A 21,740-nucleotide genomic window follows, 5' to 3' on the forward strand; every position below is an offset into this window, starting at 1 on the left:
TACCTTATGACCCAGCAAGTCCACTTCTTGGTATTTATTCAAAAAATACGAAAATATGTATCCATAACAAACTTGAACTTGAATGTTCATAGCAGTTTATTTATGAGAGTCCCAAACTGGAAACAATTTCCAAATATCCACTCACAGGTGAATGGATAAACAAATCATGGTAGATTTGTACGATGGAATATTACTCAGCAATAAAAAGGAACAGAACTCCTAGTAAGTGAAGGAATAAAGATAAATCTCAACATGCTCAGTGAAAAAACTCATTTATATGATTCCTTTATGTCCTGAGTACATAATATATGATTGCATTTATGTGAAGTTGTAGAATGGGCAAAAAGTCAAAACTATAGTGATAGAGCAGCTCAGTGGTTGTGTGGGGTGGGATTTTTAGGGTAGGGGATTGACTGTAAAGGAGTAGACTTGTTTTTTCTTCATTTAAAAACACCAGTGGTAAAAATTTAAGGCAGTGTAATTTTGTGATTAAAATTGTGAACTTTGGTATTATAAAACATACCCTGATTTTGAGTCTGGGCTCTGTCATTTACTAGTTATGTGACCTTGGCAGATTTTTTTTTTTTTAAAGATTTTATTTATTTATTTGAGAGAGAGAGTGAGAGAGAGAAAGAACACAAGAGGGGGGAGCGGGAGAGGGAGAAGCAGACTCCCCGCTGAGCAGGGAGCCCGATGCGGGACTCGATCCTGGGACTCCAGGATCATGACCTGAGCCGAAGGCAGTCGCTTAACCAACTGAGCCACCCAGGCGCCCCGTGACCTTGGCAGATTTTTTAAGCTAAGTTTCTTCATCTGTAATATGGGAGTGGTAATAATACTATCTCAGAATTGTGAGGATTAATTATGCCATCATTTGTATTTAGCAAGCATTCAATAATGATTAATTTTGGCACTTAGTATTTGTCAGTGATAATAATTGTAATTTGGTGCTCATGTCTGTTACTCTTAATCTCAGAATGGGTATTTTTGTTTTGTATTTTAAAAAGGAAGAAAAGGAATTGCTGATTAGGTTTCTATGGATCTTTAATGTTGTATGGGCAAATAACATTATTATTTAGTCAGTCATGAACATGATGCACTCTCTTTAGTATGTGAAGATAATGGTACTGACTCCTTCATTGGAAGTTCTGTGTAACCTTTGGCTAAAATCATCACAGTTCTGACTTGTTCATAATCTGCTTTATTATTATTATTACCACTTTTTTTGTAATGGGACTGGTTCCCTTTTTGACATTTTAAATGGCTATGGAGGATTTGAGAATCTTCTTCCCAAATAAAGGGTTTTTTTGGTCTGAAGCTAATTGATCAAACTTGAGCCAAATAAGTCATTTAATCTGTACTTGCTGAGGTGGATTACTCTAGAACTCCTTTAACATTAATTTGAATATTTAATGGATTTTTATAGATGGCAAACTACCCTCATCTTAGGACCTAGCTCCCTGGAGATTTAAAGATATTTTCCAATATTTGTTTACATTTAAATCTTTCTTTATATGAATCAGCAGTTTTCAAGTCTATCAATAGGAAAAAAAATAACTGGCAAGAAATAAGGTGATCAGACATGTCAAAGACTAAAGAGTTTTATAAGTGGGCATTGGAAAGGAATTTCATGTAATTATGTGACTTATTGTTGCTTGAATGCAGTATACTTTGGGATTGAGACATGGCAAATGAGAATATTTGCTTCTAGTTTTGTGTCCCAAATGACATATTTCAGATTCTTGAAGGTTGAGAGTATGTTGAAGTGGTTTAAGCCAAATAGATATCAGGAATATCCTTCATTCAGTTATACATCAGCAACAGATGATTATTTTGTCACTTGCACTTTTTTGAATAATTTTATTCTTAAATCTGTTTTGAAAACTAGTAATTTATTCGTTTTCAACTTTTATTGCAGTGCCTGATCAACTTTCTAGCAGGAGAGCGATCATGGAGGTGGTGCCAGCTGAGGTGAATAGTTTGCTTCCAGAGGAGATAATGGACACTGGTATAACTTTAGTGGATGATGATAGTATTGAGGCTGTTATTGTTTCATCCCCAATTCCCATGGAGACAGAACTGGAAGAAATTGTCAACATAAATTCTACTGGTGACTCTACAGCCACGCCCATTTCCACGGAACCAATCACAGTGTACAGTAACCACACTAACCAAGTTGCAGTGAATACCACAATTACTAAAGCAGATTCTAATACCACAGTGAAACCAGCTTTTCCAAGTGGCCTTCAAAAACTTGGTGCTCAGACTCCTGTGACTATATCAGCCAATCAGATTATTTTAAACAAAGTATCACAGACATCAGATCTTAAACTTGGCAATCAGACCCTTAAACCAGATGGACAGAAGTTAATTTTAACAACTTTGGGCAAGTCTGGTTCACCAATTGTTTTAGCACTACCCCATAGCCAACTACCCCAGGCTCAGAAAGTTACAACTCAGGCCCAGTCAGGAGATGCTAAATTGCCACCGCAGCAAATTAAAGTAGTTACCATTGGAGGGAGGCCAGAGGTGAAACCTGTCATTGGTGTCTCAGCATTGACCCCAGGAAGTCAACTGATTAATACTACAACTCAGCCCTCTGTGTTACAGACCCAACAGTTAAAAACAGTACAGGTAAAAAAAAAAAAAAGGGGGCTTATTAATTCAAATGCATGTTAAAAATTAAATTGATTCATAGTTGTGTTTGTAGGGTGATTAAATGCATAGTTGTTACTGAATTCTTTTGAATGTTGCTTTTAGTAATTGTGTGGTTTCTTTTTCGTAAAGTTTGATATGTCTAATGCTTTGAAAATGTTTGCTAGAGAACTTAGAGCAAACTTAATTTTTGTTAAATTTCAACTTAGTGTATTTATAGCTCTTTACTCATTTTTAAATGCATTTTATTCTTAGTAGTAGTTTGATTGCAAGTATGCTCTGCTGGTATAAAGATACCAGAGTTGCTGCTGGGCTGTCAAAAAATCATTCAGACATAATTTTTTTCAGTTAACAGATGGCCAAAGTCTAGGAAAACTTGCTGCTCTGAGAAATCCTTGGAGCCAGCAATAGTACATACTAGCCCGCGTGTGCCACCTCTTTGCAGTTTCCTGCCCACTACCAAACTCATGTTTGCAGTGTGGAAAAGGCAGTGTCACGTGATGGAAGGTAACATATTGGCTTTAGAATTGGACCAACTGGATTTGAGTCACTTCTATGATACCCTACCACCTGTGGAACTTTGAATCGGTTACTTCTCTGAGTTTTTGACTTTAGCTGGAAGATGGCTATTTGATCATGATGAAGTACATAGTAAAAGATAGTACTTAATGTAGTTCTCAAAACTTTGAGGATCCTTCAAAATGGTGCCTATTATTAGTATGAATAGGATCCTAAGATAGAAGGTTAACAGAACATATATTAAATGGTTCCCAGTTTTTCACGCTCACATAGGCCTTTTTAGGTCATCACTGCTCTTAAAATAAAATGATCCTCTTAAGATCAGGAAACACAAATACATTCCCTGCTTGAAAGATTCACCTCTCAGAAAAAAAGGAACAGGCATGACTTAGAGAACTGGTGCAGGTATATAAGGAAATAGGAAGATGTGAGGAACTACCCGTGCTCAGCTGATGTTAGAAATAATGAGGTTTTGGTTATTATGTTGGCAGAATAATTAGAAATTTATTTTTCATGGGCTTTTTTTTTTTTTTAAGCTTTTGTTTTTAAGTGATCTCTACACCCAACGTGGGGCTTGAACTCACAACCTCGAGATCAAGAGTTGTACACTTTTCCAACTGGGCCCAACTAGGCGTCCCTTGTGGGCTTTTTATTTAAGCACTTTGTTTGATTTCTCAAATCTTGTAATTTGCCCATATCCCTCCTCCCACTATTAAATATTTAGCGCTTTTCTTTCTTGATTTTTTTTTAAAGACGTTAATTTATTTGAGAGAGAGAGAGAGAGAGGGCACGAGCAAGGGAGGGGGAGAGGGAGAAGCAGACTCCCCACAGAGCAGGGAGCCCAACATGGAGCTCCATCCCAGGACCCTGGGATCATGACCTGAGCCAAAGGCAGATGCTTACCCAGTGGAGCCACCCAGGCATCCTTCTTTCTTGTTTATTATCATCTCTCACTTATCTCTGACTTCCTTTTACTACTTTTGGTGAGAATCTCTTGAATGAGATAAACTGTCCCCATCAAGCATCTTGTCTTCAGCTTGTTCTTTAAATCAGTTTTGAAACTTGTTTTTATTAGTTTACCATAGTTTATCTGGCTTTGGGGATCATAACCACGTTCACAATAAATTAATAATGAAAACCAGAATATCATATTTTTTTTCATTTACTAGAGCAGTGTATACATGCTATTTAATGACCAGGTTACTTGTATCCACAAGTTTTCTACTATAATCCCCTAACTACTGACAATGAAAGCAAAGACTGGGGTCTAATTCTTAGAACTGCTTTTATTATTGTTACTTTTATAAAACCTGATTCTGTTTATGAAAAAAGGACTATCATTTATTTATTTTATTTTATTTATTTGAGAGAAAGAGAAAGCACAAGTGGGGAGAGGGAGAAGCAGACTCCCTGCTGAGCAGGGAGCCTGACATGGGGCTCTATCCCAGGACCCTGGGATCATGACCTGAGCTGAAGTCAGACACTTAACCGACTGAGCTACCCAGGCACCCCCCAAAAAGAACTTTTATTTAAAAAAAGAACTAACAAAAATAAAAGAAACCCCATTTAGAATATCATTCCACTTGTCCAGTTTTTAGGCAACTCAAATCTTTCAAACTCCAAAGTAACCTACAAAGCTCTAAAGCACAGAAAAAAACAAATAAGAAGCCACACATTTATGTTTCCTCTTTAGGCACCAGAATACTTGGTTTAGTATTACACGTTGTATATGATTCTCTGGTTTTTTTCCTAGACAATCCTCAGCGTTGTCTTAAGTTTAATCAGAGTATTGAAACTGTTAGGGTATGGACAGCAGGTAAGGGTGGAAGAAGGAGACCCACCTTGAAAAATGAAGGAAAGAGGTGACAGTTGAGGCCAGAGGCAGTAACAAAGAGGTATAGTTACACTTAATTACAGATATATAAACACTTTCCCATATTTCTTGTGCATAGTATAAGAGTAATTAATAACTAACAGTCTGGAACAACATAACTCCTTATTAGTTCCTGAACCAATACAATACAGTGCCAATAATTACCTGTATGTATTATTTGATCATATATTTGGCTGTCTTATTTGTAAAATTCCTTTTTTGATTCATTTTTGTCTTTATCTGCTGATTACATAAATTTGTTAAAAGTGATACTTTGCGCTTTGTTTTGCTTGATAAAGTAATTTTGTTCTAGAGTAGTTTAGAATTTAATAATGCAAAAAGTATGTTTCTTTGAAGGAACTATAAATCGCCATTTTCAGCCATGTGCCACTAAAGAAACATAACCACAAGGGCAGATTGAAATTGTTCATTTACATAATTAATGTGCTTTTGATTGTATTGTTTACATTTTTTTTCCTGATTGGTAAGTATTCATATAGTCATATGATTGTGAAAATCAATTAAAAATAGGGAAATACTCTAAGCTCCTAATCTTTACTTTATAGTTAAGAATATTAAAAAAAAAGATTATTTATTACAAGACATGGGTTTCTAAGAATATCAATACTTTTTCCTTTTGAGATTATTAGTAGTAAGTCAATAGATGATATATTCTGACATTTTAGAATTTTAGACCTGTAAACACAGTTGGGAAATATAGTCCCTTTATGTCTCCCAAATTGCATCAATTTTTTGAAGTATAGTCGTACATTTATTTGGGTATATCAGTTTTGCAAGCTGGGTATCTTTTTTTAGTATGGTAATGGATCTCCTTTTTTTTTTAAAGCGATTTGTATTTCATTTATATTTTGTTTTGTCAGTCACATGTTCTAAGTGTAAGAAAGTAGTATATTCTAGGTGTAAGGTTGTAATGTGTTATTTAGTTTAATTTATAATTTGAGCACAAAGCTGATATTTATGTAGTTCTGTGATCCATTGCAGCTTCTGGTATATTTCTGTCATTCAAATTGGTCATGTTTATTCATTTTAAGTCATTATTTCCAATATTAGCACTTTTAGGACCTCAGTTTTCATATCTGACAAAAAATAAAATTAATATTTAATGTCTTCCCTATCATAGCTAAATTTCTGCTTTTAACTTTTAAAAGAAGCTCTATCTTTGCATACATTGATAATTTCCGTATTAGAACATTGATAACTCTACCCTCCTTGACTTGTGGAGAATTTTAGTTCAGGTCAACAGTGTGCCGATATAATTTAAGATCAGGGATGAATATAGACCCTACCTTCAAAGAATTGATAGCCTAGTAAACAGTATTTTAGCAAATAACATTTCTAGCACCTTTGCCTTTAGAATAGTCTTTGTTTTGCCAAACTTACTTCTTTGTATCCTAGGGCATTAACTTGTTGGGTTCTTTGTATATCTACCCCCTGATCTATATATATAGATATAGATATATTTTTAGATATATACATCTAAAGCTGAAGATCTAATCATAAGCCTGTCTTTATTGTGTATTTATATTTTGCTTCCAGGGGCAAATGTAATTGCATTTACAGGTGGCTTCATCATTTGCATCATGCTTTCTTAACTGACTCTACTCTTCTATTATTGAATAATTTGTTATTTTGAGAAAGAATATTGCTGTGTCATAGTGTTTTAGTATTATTTATTATTAAATAAGCATTATTATTAAACATTTCTAAATACTCATTTGGTTTTCATCATATGCATATTATCCTACAGACTAAAATAAGGATTTACAATAAAAATGCAAAGGTATTGCTATATATTGGCTTAAGGATGGGATCATATTAGTATTTTGATGAACGGCTGAATTTTAGGTGTTTTTAACATGAATACTTAGATATATTCTGTTAAATGAGCTGGTTTCACATGTACTTCTGTATATCAATCTTCTGTTTAATTTTGAAGGTGTTTTACAGAAACAGATCATCTTCATAGTTATTTATATATTTCAGATTGCTAAGAAGCCTCGAACACCAACCTCTGGTCCAGTAATCACGAAGCTGATCTTTGCAAAACCAATTAATAGTAAAGCAGTTACAGGACAGACAACTCAAGTATCACCACCAGTCATTGCAGGTTATATTTCTTTATAGTTTATTAAGCTCTATATTTACCTTCCTTATAGATTTAAAAAGGGCTTTTCTGCCATCTTGAAATGTTTTAGTGCAACAAGTAGCGTTATTATCACAAACCAAACTAGTTAATAAGAAATGTGACACTTATTAAATGTGTGCTTCGAGCAAAATACCTTACTTATCTCAAAATTAGTCCATTATTTTAGTCTTCATAGAAATTTTTTTTACCACGAAGGTAGCAAAGTCTTAAGCGCCAATAATACTAGCTAACATGTGCCTTGCACTATTCTTAGCTCTTTACATAGTGACTTAAATAGTCCTTGGGCAGTCCTGTGAGGTAGGTATTAATAAACAGCCCCATTTTGTCAGTGTGGAAATGGAGGTTCTCAGCTCGTAAGTGGTCGAACTGGGATTTGAACCCAGGCAGTTTGTCTCTAGAGCACATGTAGTTAAGTTTAACAGGTTTAAATTAATACCCACGAGAGTGTAGTATTTCATGGTTTCTGTTTGAATTTTTGGTTTCATTGTGTTAATATGCTTTATATGCAGTTTTCTATGGACAGAAAATTGTCACAATGATAGTAATTACTTAAGTGACAACAGAATTTTAGCTATATTTACCAGCAAGTTCCTCAGTGTGGCCCAGTTGTTTTTCATTATATACTTTAAAATTTGTCATCACCGGTAACTGTAACACCTCAGATCTTGACTTCAAGTATTTTATTTTCTTCATAGTTTATCTGCCTTTGTATTCCCAATCTAGCAGTTCTTTGACTTTGAGATCTCTAGTCCATTAACCCTTCTGTTTTCTCATTAATAATCACCCACTTCCTGTCCTCAGATTCTTCCGTGGTCAACATGGAGTCCATGACCCATAATTATCACTTCCGAACAAACACCAGTGATACTCTTTTCCCTTTCTCCTTCTATAATGGCTTACATCCAGCTCTCTTCTTACTTTTTGCCTGACAGGCTGCTCAGTACTTCTAGTGAGACACACAGCCATGGTGACTGGTCTTCAATTCAGAGCTATACTAACATGACTCTTTTCACCAGTTAGGGGCTCATTTCTAATTTCCATTGTGTTGAGGGCTTATGGAGGTACCTCTGGATGGTAGACTTGACTAGAGACTTTCAAATGCTAATTACCCATTCCTAGAAAGTGTATTCTTTTGATGAGGGTACTTCAAACCTTAACTAACCATGGGGGAGGGTGGGGTGGGAGGGGATATATACTAAAACCACCTACTACTGTTTTTGATCAGTTTACAGAGAGTGTAACAATAGATAACTCTGAAGTCAATGGCAGTGATCTATCATTTTCCTGAGGCTTTGAATTGTATATAGGGAGGCTTCTCATTTTAGCAAGTGAGAGGAGGCATGGAAAGATTGTAATTTGAGGGTAGTGTTGGGTGAATGAATTTTCTCTTTTGGCCCTTAGCAGAGATTTGTGATGTTATAGGAGGCTGTCTTGAGGGCTCTTATGGGAGGCAGGTATGACCCCAGAAGAAAGACTGGAACAGGTTTGAATTTGGAGCTGGTTCAGGAAGTGGGCTTCAGCTGGCTGAAAGTAAGGAAGGTTTTGGATATATTGATGAAAAAGGGACCCCCACCAGTCCTCTGGGAGGTTTTGGTGGGGAGGATTAACCAAGAGGAATGTCTCAGTGCAGTGTTTTGTTTTGTTTTGTTTTTTTACTAGTTTTGAGTTTGAGAGAGTTCCTTAAATTGTTTAATTATGTGGGAAAATTATATGCTAAACAATTGTGGTGTTTGCAGAAGTCTCTGAATGAATATTTGGTCAATGCCAAGATTTCACCTCTTTTATATTTGACTATAATGATGTCATTGCTGGGTGTTTGGATCATTTATATAATGTGTTTGCACACTAATCATAGCTTCACCTTTTAATTATAGGCAGACTTATTGGTTCTACCAAAAGGCATAGATAGACTTCTGTTAAATTTTATTAGAATTGTTGGCATAAGTTCAGTTGGAGAGAGAATTTCTACTGTCAACTGGTTCATTATATAGCCTTTTAAATTCATATGAGCCAAATTTTAAACCACTGAGGTAGCTTTCCTATTGAATTCTCTTTATCACAGGGAGGTTCTATCATCTTTATATTGCAGCAATTGATTTCTCAAAGTACATTTAGATTGTTTTTAAATGACTTTTGGTCTTCTCATTGAAGATGGATATCTTTTTCTGTCTTACAGTCAAGATAAATTTATGTTTATATATAAGTGATTTTTCTAAAATGCAAATCTGATCTTGACACACCCTTGCTTAAGATTTTCTTGGCTGTATCCATTTCTTATCTATATCTTCGCTTCAGTCTGTCAGATTTGAATTCAAATGCCAGTGCTTTCTTAACATTAAAGGCGTTTCTGATTGAATACATACTTTTTTCATTTTCACCTCTTATCAGTTCCACATTTACTGATTTCACTTATTTTAAGAGATTACCAAATGAACTATGTTCTCTTAGGACTTAGGATCTTGGCATTGTTCCTTTTACTTAAAATGCCTTTCTTTGCTATACTCTTCCCCTGATCGTCTCTTATGTATTCCCATAAAACTTAATTCCATCTACTAAATTCTAACTTTAACTAGACTTCTTTAAATTTCATACTGGTTTTTACTATTTCCATTAGTCACACTGTATTATAATACTTGGTTTTCTTGTCTGTCTCCCCTAGTATATAATTTTTCTTAGTGGTAATTTTTTTGCTTTGTTCTAATTTTTAAAAATTTATATTTTAAAAATTGTGATAAGATACACATACATAAATTGTGGTATAACATTTTAATCATTTTCAAGTGGACTGTTCGGTGGCATTAAGTATATTCACACTGTTCACACCATCACCACCATCTATCTCCAGAACTTTTCTCATCTTGCAAAAGAGAATCTCTGTACTTATTAAACAATAACTCATTCCTCCCTCCCCCCAAACTCCTAACAGAGACTTTTTGTCTCTGTCAGTTTGATTACATATCTCAAATAAGTGGAATCGTACAGTATATGTTCTTTTATAATTGGCTTATTTCACTTAGCATAATGTCCTCATAGTTCATCTGTGTGGTAGCATGTAAGAATTCCTTTTTTAGGCTGAATAATACTCCATTGTGTGTATGTATGTATGTAGCTCTTTTATCTTGTTTATCTTTCCGGACTTGGCACAGTTTCTGGCACATAGATGTGGCTCAGTGAATGTGTATTTTTGGATGAACGTATATGTCATGGAAGCGGTGTGGTGTGTGGAGCTATTGGGAAGCTTGGGTTTTAGTTGTGGCTCTTCTATTGATTTTGTCTGTGATTTTGGGTAAATAATTATCAGTTCATCTTATTTCTATAAAATGTTGATACCTGACACTTCAGAAGGCTTTGGAGATGGTTAAATGAGATACAGAGGTCCTCGTTCTTAGAGCTCCTGAGGTACAAGGTTGCTACAGTGGAGCAAGTTTCGTCAGTGTGAAAATACTCACTAATAAATTAATCTCTTACAGAATTAGTCCTCCCTTAGATAGGCGAGCTCCCTGCCTGCCCCCCAACCCCCATCTTTTGGAGTACGTTTCTTGATTCTTGAAGAACAACCAACAATAGAGTGTAAATACCTTGCAAATTGACTTCAAGGGGAAATTGTATAACTTGCATACTTGCTTGAATCTGTCTGCACAGCTAAGGATAAATAGGGATTTGGAGATTAGATAATCTGGAGAGATGCTATCTGGATGAGAAATAAGCAAGCCCCTAAAAAAGAATAACTTGAATTTTAAAGAGGTATAGAGGGTTCTTGGGAGAATTGATGAAATCCTGAAATATTTTGGCAGAGATGACCTTCAGTGTGATCATGTTATGCCCATCAAACAGAATCTGTCATTGTGCTGACATACAAATTTTCAGAAAAATCCTCTTTCCCCCAGACTTAACAGTTCATCCTAAGATTTAGTGTAGTTTTAATTATAAATTGGATTTTTGTTAAATATAAGCCCCCCTGAAAAAAAGTGAAAATTTTACTCTTAGTTTTCTTTGTTATTTGAAATAAAATTTTTGTCCCTGTTTTAAACGAATTCATTTTTACATGGCCTTTTTCCGGATCAATTATTTTCAGGAATTGAGGGTTTTCTGTATTAACTTATTCAGAAACTTTTTTTCTGAATCTGTGTAATGCCAAACAAATAAGAAATTATAGTAATAACCGTAAATGAAGAGCATGTTATGGAACAGTGTCTTTATTGGTAATTTATTTTCTTAAACATAATGGTTGTTGGGGCTTCAGGTTTATCCCACAGGTATTAGTTTTAGAAACTAGAACAGGCAAACATTTTACTTCAGGCAGGTTCAACACTTCAGGGTGGCCTAAAAATATTTGATGTAGATCCATTTAGTTTATGTAGAATTGACTTATTTTGTTATGATGTAATTCAGGTTAAAGAAAACAACTCTCGCCTGAAATTCATTAATGACTGAATGTAACCATGTACTACAAGGAAATTGAAAAAATCGTATTTAAAAATTTTAAAATTCAGATAAACCTGATTTTAAAAAGAAACTGTGTATACTGTGGCACTGTTACCAGAAAAAACAATCCAGAAGCTCTTTAGTGCTAGTTCTCTATTTTTGTCTAAAGAGAAAGTCCTTTCTTTTTTCTCTTTTTCTCTTGCTTTTCCCCCTCTCCCTCTTTCTTTCATCTCTAGATAGATCTATGAATTAAATCACAGCATCGAAGAGGGATTTTAGAGATAATGTAGTTATCCACCTTTTCTCTTTCTTGGGTGCTTGAAGTCCCTTTTTAGCCAGTGCATTTGATCATACAGCATCTGCTTGGAACACCTTCAGTGACTGAAAACTCACTTGTGGGAAACAGTCATTTCAGTGGGAAATTTTTGTTAGAAGTTCTTTCCTACTGCTGAGCTGAAACTTGTGTTTCTGTGTGTTAGTGCTGTGCATCTGATGTGCTGAGAGTGGCTCTAATCCTTCCACTTGACAGCCTGGATCAGTCAGGATAATCTTGGCTTTCCTGCCGTAATAAACAATCTCTAAGTCACAGAAGTTTAACAGATTGTACTCTTAGTTGACACTTGATGAGATTATCTGCATGTCCACTGTGGATTAGAAAGGGGCTTGTGATCCTGGTCTCAAGGACCCGGGCTGACAGAGGGATCGTTGGTCCTCTCAGATGTGGCAGAGGGCGAGAGAGCTTGGGGAGGTCTTGCACAGGCAGTGAATGTTCTGGCCCAGAACGACACACATCACCTCTACTCAGAATTTGTCAGCTAGAACTTGTCACGTGGCCCTAACCTCATCACAGGGCGTGGGGAGCGGTCGAAAGTGCAGTTCTACCACGTGCCCAGAATGGCAGAGAACCAGAATACTTGGTGAACGACTGTCACACAGTCGTTCAAGAATTTGGAGATGTGTTGTCATGTCTTTGTACGCTTCTCTTGCATAGGATAAAAATTCCTAATATTTCAACTCATTGTGATACGATTCCCAATTTCCTAAGCCATCCAGACACCCTGCAGTTTTTCTGTGTTTTTACTGATGGGTATTGTCCAGAAGGGAACACAGTATTCCTGCATTCCTGTTGGAATTTTTTTCTTTTCCTTTTGGCAGTCTAAAATCAGGTAGTATTAAACCAAACAGTGTTCGGGTTAGTCTGATAACTTTTATAGAGGTGGCTTTAAATTGTGTCCTGAATGGTTTAAGTTCAGAGTAAGACAGCTGTAGTATAGTACAGAGATAAGTTTTGAGATTTGGATTCAAGGCCTGACTTTCAGGAGCTGCTTTATGCAGGGCATGTTGCATGGTTTTCCTGAGCCTATTTTCTGATTCTGATAGATAGAACTTAACAGGATTGATGAGAATGTGAGCAGACGTGTTTTTATGGACTTTACATAAAGCGGTATTAAGATACTAAGTTTTACTAAGAAGCATTGTTTTGTTTCCTCCTGACTAGTTTCAACTTAGTTCATTAGGGACTCACTTGTGAGTGTTTGAGTTCATACCTAGATACATAATGAAGTAGTGAACGTATATACTACAGTCCTTGTGGGTGTAGATCATCAACACATACATTTTTATATTATTATTGAAAAAAGTCAAACTGATGTGCTGCCTCTCATTTGCAGGTAGGGTTCTTTCACAGTCTACTCCTGGGACACCATCAAAGACCATAACAATATCTGAAAGTGGTGTTATTGGATCAACTTTAAATTCTACAACACAGACACCAAATAAAATAGCCATCTCACCTTTGAAATCGCCAAATAAGGTAAAAAAAAAAAAAAAATTAGCCACAAATGCCAAGTGTTGTGGTTAATGCCTTTATGTTCTTACTAGTCACTTTAGATACTTCAGTTTTAATATATTCCCAAACAAGTAATAGGCATTCATCGAATACTAGATTAATTTAGTAATCAAGGATGTATGGCAGAAAAAAAGCCTTACTCTAAACACATAGTAACCTAGTAATCATTTTGCATGCTAAGATAATTTCCATGGCCCATATGAAGGTGGGTACAACAGAAATCATTTGAATGAGGTACATGATGTGTTTAGTTCTTCAGTTAATATTTGTGCAAAATTATTGTCTTTGGGAAGTCACATATGTAGTGACTATATGAATATAAAATGTTAAATGTAACTTTATTATTGTTATTTTGATAAAATACTGTTTTCTGCTTAAACTGTCCTGGGTTTCATGGAGATCTGAGCTTTTGTTGGGAAACAGAGTACCCAGAGTACTAGAAATTGCCATCAAATGCTGGTAACCAGATTCTCAGAGTTTTTAGACTTAGTACAGTTCATTCAGAGCATTCAAAAGCTTTTCATAATTTGTTTTCATCTTAAGGTAGCTATAATTTTACTCTTAGGTCAAGTAAGTAGTCTTTGCTCACTTTCCTAAAACATACCGAGTCATTATACCGCATAACATTTTGAAAAGGTATGTTTTAAAGGACATATTCAGGTGGAAAGCTAAGCATCATTATTCTGTAAGATGCTGCCTCTGTGATTCTGGAAACTTACTACCCTTTGTACTGCCTTTTCCCTTAATTTATTCTTATTATTCATAAATAGAACAAACATTAAACATTTGTTTTACATTTTTAAAAAAGTATAGCTGGTGGTTTATGTCTTAGTGAGACTTGAATATAATGTATAAATATAATGTCTCTTATAGTTCATTAAAATGGGATTCTACCTGCATAATAATAGAAAATAATTATTTACTTAAATGAAATGAATTCAGTAGATATTTGAGTGCTAACTATGTGCTTTGCATAGTGATAGGCATTGGGGATAAAAGCATGAATAAGACAAGTTTTTCATTTCAACAGGGAAGTTAGACTTAAACATTAAAAATTGCCCTACAGAATCATGATGGTCACAAGTGGGTTGATGAGCTCTGCTGTGTGTCAGGGAAGTTTTATACAAAGGCTATTCTTGAAAGGTCTTAACTTTAAAGGTGTTTTGGGTCTTAGCTGTGGGTGAGCAGAGGAGGCTTTCTGGATTGAAGTAATACTTTACACAAAAGTGGAAAAGTGTGTGGCCCTTTGAGGGAACTATATTGCTTTGGTAGTGTAGAGCTGAGGGTGCTGAGGTTAGATGGAAGGTTTTATTATCTTCAGGGGAGTTTGCCCTGTATTGTTCTTGAAGACTTTCTGTGGCTTTCCATTGCTTCTAGGGGAGTGGTGTCCTTGTCTGCACATTGGGATCACCTGGGGAATGCCCAGTTCCTACCCCCAGAGACTGTTTTAATTGATCTGGAGTTTGGCCTGGTATCAGGATTTTTAAAAGCTCTCTAAGTGATTTTAATGGGTACCCTAGATTGAAAACCACTACTCTAAGATAATATGAGATATGCATTTTTAAAAAGATGATTCTTGTGGCATTTTATGAAAGATAGTTTGGAAGAAAGTAAGTCTGCATTCTGAGAGAGCCCAGTTAGGTTAGTGATTCTCAACCTTGGCTGAACTTTTGAAGCACCGTGGGACCCCTTGAAAACACTAATGGCTGGGTCCTACCCTGACTCCGTTTAAATGAGGGTCTCTAAGACTGGGGCCTAGGTATTTTAATATTTTAAAATTCTTAAGTGTGGACCAGTGTGGGAAATCACTAAGTTAGATTATTATAGTACTTTATGTTTGAGCTAGACTAGTAGCTAAGAGGCTTGGGAAGAAGAGATGTGTTAAAAAAAACTTTAAGACATAAGACTGGATGTCAGGGTCCTACAGAGGGGAAGACTCTAGGATGACTCCTAGATTCCTGACTTGAATAACAGAGTAGGTGGTGGCACTATGGGACTAGTATGACTGGTATATGGGCGATACCTGATGGCGTACAAAGAGGAACTAGCTTGTTTTTCTCTCATCCTTGACTTTAGCCATGAGATCTTGGATCTTCCTTCCCTACCTCTTGACAAGAGGTTATTTTTAACTGTAAGAACAAGCCTTACTTTGGTGATTAAATTCTCAGGTGTGAAAAGTCTAGTCAAAACCTTAAATCTAGTTGAAAGCTTCTCTCTTCAACTCAGACCTAATCATGGCTCAGGGACCATGTAGTGGAGAAGAGGAGTGTAATCTGTTTCTTCCCCTCTTCTACCTCCTCCCCCCCTCTGCGCCTTCTGCTTTTGGCTACTGATTGGAAGGAAGATTAGAAGAGAACGGACAAAGTTTTATATGACTGAGACTGTTGTCATCTAGTGGCCAGTGTGGCAGGTGTCCCAAGTGTGGACTTTTACAGATGTGCATTTAGGAAAGTTTTTGGAGACCCTTGTGGATATGTCCACATTGCCCAGTTCTCGGTCAAGAGTGTGGTACACACTCAGGCTATCTTTGGCAGTTTTCTCCTGGCTGTCGCTTGACTCCTGTAGTCTACAGCCTTTTACTGCAGAGCCACCCTTACAGCAGAGGTACATGTCTTTGGCCCATCAAGATGCTGTAGCCCTTCTGCAGGCTGGGACCAGTGTCTGTGTTCACATATGTCCTAAACTCCTGGGGGTATGTGTCAGGTTCTCCCAGGAACTCTCTCATTGCATTCATTTCTGGTGCGGCTAGACCAAGATAGACTTGAGACTTTATCTCACACACACACACACACACACACACACACACACACACACACACAGTATCTTTATCACAATATGTTGCCAACCAAAAATTAAGATGTCCGTTTTCCCTTCTTAGAGTTGTCACCCAGTCTATCCCAGAGATTTTCTTGGAGAGCCCCTGCCTTTGTTCTTACTGAGTTATAAAGCCTAAGCATTCTGTCTTTATGAATTCACTTCTATTTCTAATCTGTTTTGTTTCATTTTCAATAGGCAGGAGGTAGATGACAGGGATGCTGTCTTTCAGTAAGTCCGCCATGGATGTCTGTCTTACTTTTTAGAGTGTGGGGGTTTATTATTTGTAGTTCTCACGTCAGCCAAATTTGAGATAGTAGAAAAAAATCACATTATCGTTTTATACTAGAGAGGAAATATAGGGAGAATAGCTGATTTGGGCAAAAAGATACTGTTTAATTCTTGGAGATGTTGGTCATCGAAGTACCAGCTGAATAGCTAAAGGAAGATGTCCATTAGGAAGCTGAATATAGGCAGTGACTAAAACTATGCATATAGATGAAATCAAGGGAGCATGAGGTTTTCTGTAGAGAGAAGAAAGCAGGACCAAACCACAGAAATATTAAGAGTTAGTAGAAGAGAAGGAGTCAGTGGAAAAGAAGGAATGGTAAGAGAGGTAGTAGGAGAAACTAAAAAAAACTGGAAGGGGAGATGACTTCAAGAATGATATTGGGCTATAATCTCAAATGTTAGGAAAGTCAGTTAAGAAAAAGACTGAAAAATAAGGATTTGCCCCATTGATCATTAGTGGTCAAAAGGAAACTCCAAATACCCACATTTTCCTACCTGCCAACATTCACAATCTGACCACCATCTGCCTTGAATAACCAGGAATTCTCTCATTATTTATCCCTGTTTATATTGGGTAACACCCAAAGGCCCAGATTCCTATAACACCTTTTATCTCTCACATCTAATCTCCCTAAGGCTGTCAATATCTTCTGTCCCTGTTCCCACCTATCCCCTACTCTTGAACTCCCTCCACTGTGCCCTCCCTGGAGTTCATAATCAAAATAATACCCTAAATCCTCAGTCTCTTTACTGAATGTTCCTTTTATTTTCTTGTTCTAACAGATACCCAACTCTCCCCTAGGATACTGCCCCAGCAGACCTCTTAAATGATGGCCATTTTTTTCTCCTTTAGTCCTTAGGCCACTGAGCCTGCAGTGGAGGGGACAGGACTGTGAGTCTTCCTTGCTTCTTCTCATTACATTCTTCAGACCATTCTCACTTTCTTCTCCATCTTTGAAACTAGTGTTTTCAGGTTTGTTTTGAAAGTCAGGCATGTCTAATATTTTCTCAATTTACTTGATACTATAGTTGTCTGTTATTGTAGGACATATTTCTTCCATTATATTTATTTTCTAAAGTAATCCTCAGTCTCTAAAGTATTTATGAGTTACGTAAATAAGCACTAAACCAATGAAAATGTTCTACATGGTTTACTTTCTTCTTGCTTTAGATTTTAGCAGTGCTCTTCTCTACTTTCTGACACTTAATGTCTTTTGTCCTGTAATCTTATTCTTACCTTTAAGTACTGTTTTTTTTTTATGGCATATTTGGATTCATATCAGAAATGCAGTGTGATTTAACATTCAGAAATCTATCCATCGAATTCACAACATTAATAGGAAAAGAATAATTTTACAAATATATACAGTACATCTCAATACATGTGGAAAAATCCTGATGGTAGCCAGCCTCCGTTTTGGTTAAAAATACTTCAAACAATAAAAATATAAAGATACTTTAGTAATTTGAAAAGGTAGAAAATGCATCAAACTTCATGTTATGTTGCAGTGTTGAACAAGCATATCCACTTCCCACACTTGTTCAATTCTACTGCATTAATGTGGTATTGCAAGAAAAAGAAACAGATGGCATAGGATTTCAAAAGAAAGTAAAAAAATGTCACAGATTACATATTATGTTATTACATACATGTAAAATTTAAGAATGTGCTATTGAACTATTAGAATTAATATATAGATTTTGCAAGATGATTAGATATAGTCAATATAAAAAAAATCAGTATTTCTAGACCATTTATATTTAATGCAATTGTTCATATGATGGATTTAAATCTTGCATCTTACTAGTTATTTTCTCTTTGTCTCATCTCTTTTTTTTATATAACTCTTCTTATGCCTTCTTTTGGGTGAATTGAATAGTTTTTATGATTCTATTTTATCTCCACTATTGGCTTATTGTAGTTTAAACTTTTAAAAAATTTATTGGTTCCTCTAGAGTCAAATAATACATTTTTGACTTATTTATATTTATGTCATTTCATGTAGGGTAAGAACCTTATAGATGAATACTTCCAGTTCTTTTCTCCTATCCTTTATGCTGTCACTGTTAAACATTTTACTTTTACATGTTATGAACTCCATAATACATTTTTTGTTTTTGCTTTACACAAAATTACCTTTTAAAATAACTAAAAATAAGAAAAGTAAGTCCTTTATCTATTTTCATTTTAACTATATCTTACACACTTGCTTTCTTTCTGTACGCCCCAATCTTAGTTTGGTATAAAACTCCTCCCTAAAGAACTTTCTTTAGGAGGGGTGCCTGGGTGGCTCAGTCGGTTGAGCATCCAACTCTTGGTTTCAACTTGGGTCTTGACATCAGGCTCCACACTCAGTGGGAGTCTGCTTGTCCCTGTCCCTCTGCTCTTCCCCCACTTGCATTCTCTCTCCCTCTCAAATAAATAAGTAAAACTCTTAAAAAAAAACAAAAACCTTTCTTTAGGAAAGTTTAATTTTCTTAGGAAAATTGAAATTTCTTTTAAGGAAAATTCTGCTGACGAGATTCTCTCAGCTTTTGTATTGCATGAAAAGGTCTTATTTTGCTGTTACTTTTGAAAGATATTTTCAGTGGGTAAGAAATTCTAGGTTGACAGTTAAAAAAGTCACCCCATTGACTTCTAGATTGCATAGTTTTGGCAAGAAGTAATGTTGTAATTTTTATCTTTTCTTCCTTTGTATATGTAATGTGTCTTTTCTGCCCCTGCTTGCTTTTAAGATTTCCTCTTTATATTTGGATTTCTGTGATTTGACTGTTAATGTATCCAGCTGTGTGCTGTGTTATTATTGCTTTCTTTTTTAAATATATATTTATCTTGATTTTAAACTATCTTGGACGTAATAATTTATTCTTTTATTTTTTTTGAAAACTTTTGACTATTATCTCTTCAAATATTTCTGCCTCACTTTCTCTCTTCTCATTCTAGAACTCTGTTTTTAAAAATGTTAGACTGATACAGATCCATAGCTCTAGATACTCTCTTCTATTTTTCCTCTCCCACTTTGTTTTCTTTTTGTTTTGATTTGGGTAATTTCTTTTGACATGTCTTCAAATGCATTGATTCCTTCCTCATTTTGTGTGGAGTTTACTGACTAGGCCCATTGAAGGACTTCTTCATCACTGATAGAGCTTACATCAGTAAGATGTAAATACAACTGATAGTTGTATTTTTTAAATTTCTAGCATTTCCATTGACTCTTTCTTCCAGTTTCCATCTCTCTGCTGCATTTCCCCCACAGTTCATTGCATGTTGTCTTACTTTCCTACTGAGTCGGCTAATATAGTAATCATAGTTATTTTAAATAGTTATCTGATGGTTGCAACATCTAGGTCATCTCTTAGTCTTCCTCTCATTTTATTGCTGGAATGGCTGGCTGGACCGTTTAAAAAATTTTTTTTGATTTTTAAACTTATACATCTAGGGTGGTGAAACCATATTCTATTAAAAGTAGGTGACTTAGAACACAGAGTGAAGCTGGGCTGTTGATTCATTTCAAATCTGATCAGAAAGATTTCAGGATAGTGCACTTTTGGATAAATGAAGCTCAAGAGAGGTAAAGGTTTCCAGACCTTGTGTTCTAGAAAATCGGATCAAAGAGGGGCACCTGGGTGGCTCATTTGGTTAAGTGTCTGCCTTTGGCTCAGGTCATGAGTCCTGGGATTGAGTCCCACATTGGGCTCCTTGATCCTGGGGGAGCCTGCTTCTTCCTCACGCTCTGCTGCTCCCCCCTACTTGTGCTGTCTTACTCTCTCCCTGTCAAATAATAAATAAAATCTTTAAAAAAAGAAATTGGATCAAAGAAAAGAGAGCTTAGAAATTTCGAAACCCTTTCTTTCCCACTAGTTTGGTCTTAGAGTAAATAAATATTCCTAAAATGTAAGGCCTCATCATACTTTATGTAATGTTAATGGTTACCTTTTTTTCGCTTAATGTCTTTATGATGAATGTGAATCCATCTTCAAAATATCTTACTGTCTACTTTTGAGAGTTTATGTAAATTATCTTTGATATCTTTGAATATACTTTACATATACTTCTTGTCAGTTTTGCTCTCCAACCCAGGGGAGTGCTTTTCCTTTTTGACTTTTATTTGGTAAACAAATTATCCTCTTTGCCCTGCCTATGGTAAGTAATTGAACCATCACCTAGCCATTTAGAATGCAGACTGCCATGTGAAGAATTTCAGAGCATAAGCTATGTATGGATGGTTTAAGAAAAGCTTAAAATAAATAAATAAATAAATAAAGTTTCTTCTCTGATTCCTATGACCAGTATAACTTCTTGAATTCTTCCTACTTCTGGCTCTTCTAGGTTGGAAGAATTCTATGAAGCTTTTATAATTAAATTCTAGATACAACAGTTTACTGTAGTTGCTTTGTCATTTATCTGTCTGTCCCTGTATCCATTAATCACCTTATTTTTAAAATTCATTTCAGAGTCAGTTGTACATGTCCAGTATACTTCTCCCCAGATATTTCATCAAGCATACCACTGACTAGAATTCACTATTTGTTTAGAGGTTTTTCATTTGAGGTGAACTTTATGTATACTGAACTATGCATAGATCTTAAAGGTACCATTAGATGAGTTTAGATAAAAATGCATATATCTATGTAACCCAAATCTCTGTTAAGAAAGAAATATTGTTATCGTTGTAGGAAGTTAAGAAAAGTTTTTCCTAATTATTTTTGAATGTATCTGATAAACAGGGCACCTATCATTTGACAGGTTTGGGTAAAAAAACATTTTTAACGTATGTCCTAGAAATTGAGAAACAAATGACTGTAGATTATTAAAACTTTTCCTTGTAGTTCAGATAGGTTCCAGGTTTTTTTCTCTCCACTAAATTAAAGGAGGACCTAAGTGAGTTTTCAGATCATTAAAAATAATTTTTGATGGTAGAATAAATTTAAGTTTGGGTATAAAATTCAGGAGTTGTTCAGAATATTAATGTATATTATTACAATAAATATTCATCTGTTCATGTATACTTATTTGTGCAAATAATGTTTTTAGTATTTATAAGAAAAATACGAATAGAATTGGTGCTGAACTCTCACTCTTGCAATATGTAATGTTCAGCTGTGAGTATGGGAAATAATCTTAAAAAAGGAGTACCATCATCCAT

The 21,740-nt window shown here is 35.5% G+C and overlaps 1 protein-coding gene across 3 annotated transcripts in view; it reads left to right on the forward strand.

Moving 5' to 3' along the window:
* Positions 1-1,950: 1,950 nt before the first annotated feature.
* Positions 1,951-21,740, forward strand: part of LIN54 (lin-54 DREAM MuvB core complex component) — a 50,461-nt gene continuing 30,671 nt past the window's right edge. Inside the window, exons 1-3 of one of the 3 annotated variants that reach the window (XM_021702314.1) lie at positions 1,951-2,634; positions 7,052-7,175; positions 13,310-13,452. In XM_021702314.1, coding sequence (XP_021557989.1) covers positions 1,951-2,634; positions 7,052-7,175; positions 13,310-13,452 — 951 coding nt within the window. The remainder of the gene's footprint in view (positions 2,635-7,051; positions 7,176-13,309; positions 13,453-21,740) is intronic. The other 2 variants (XM_044912689.1, XM_044912688.1) reach the window with 2 other exon arrangements.

The sequence above is a fragment of the Neomonachus schauinslandi genome, chromosome 2 (genome assembly GCF_002201575.2).
Source record: "Neomonachus schauinslandi chromosome 2, ASM220157v2, whole genome shotgun sequence".
Lineage (NCBI taxonomy): Eukaryota > Metazoa > Chordata > Mammalia > Carnivora > Phocidae > Neomonachus > Neomonachus schauinslandi.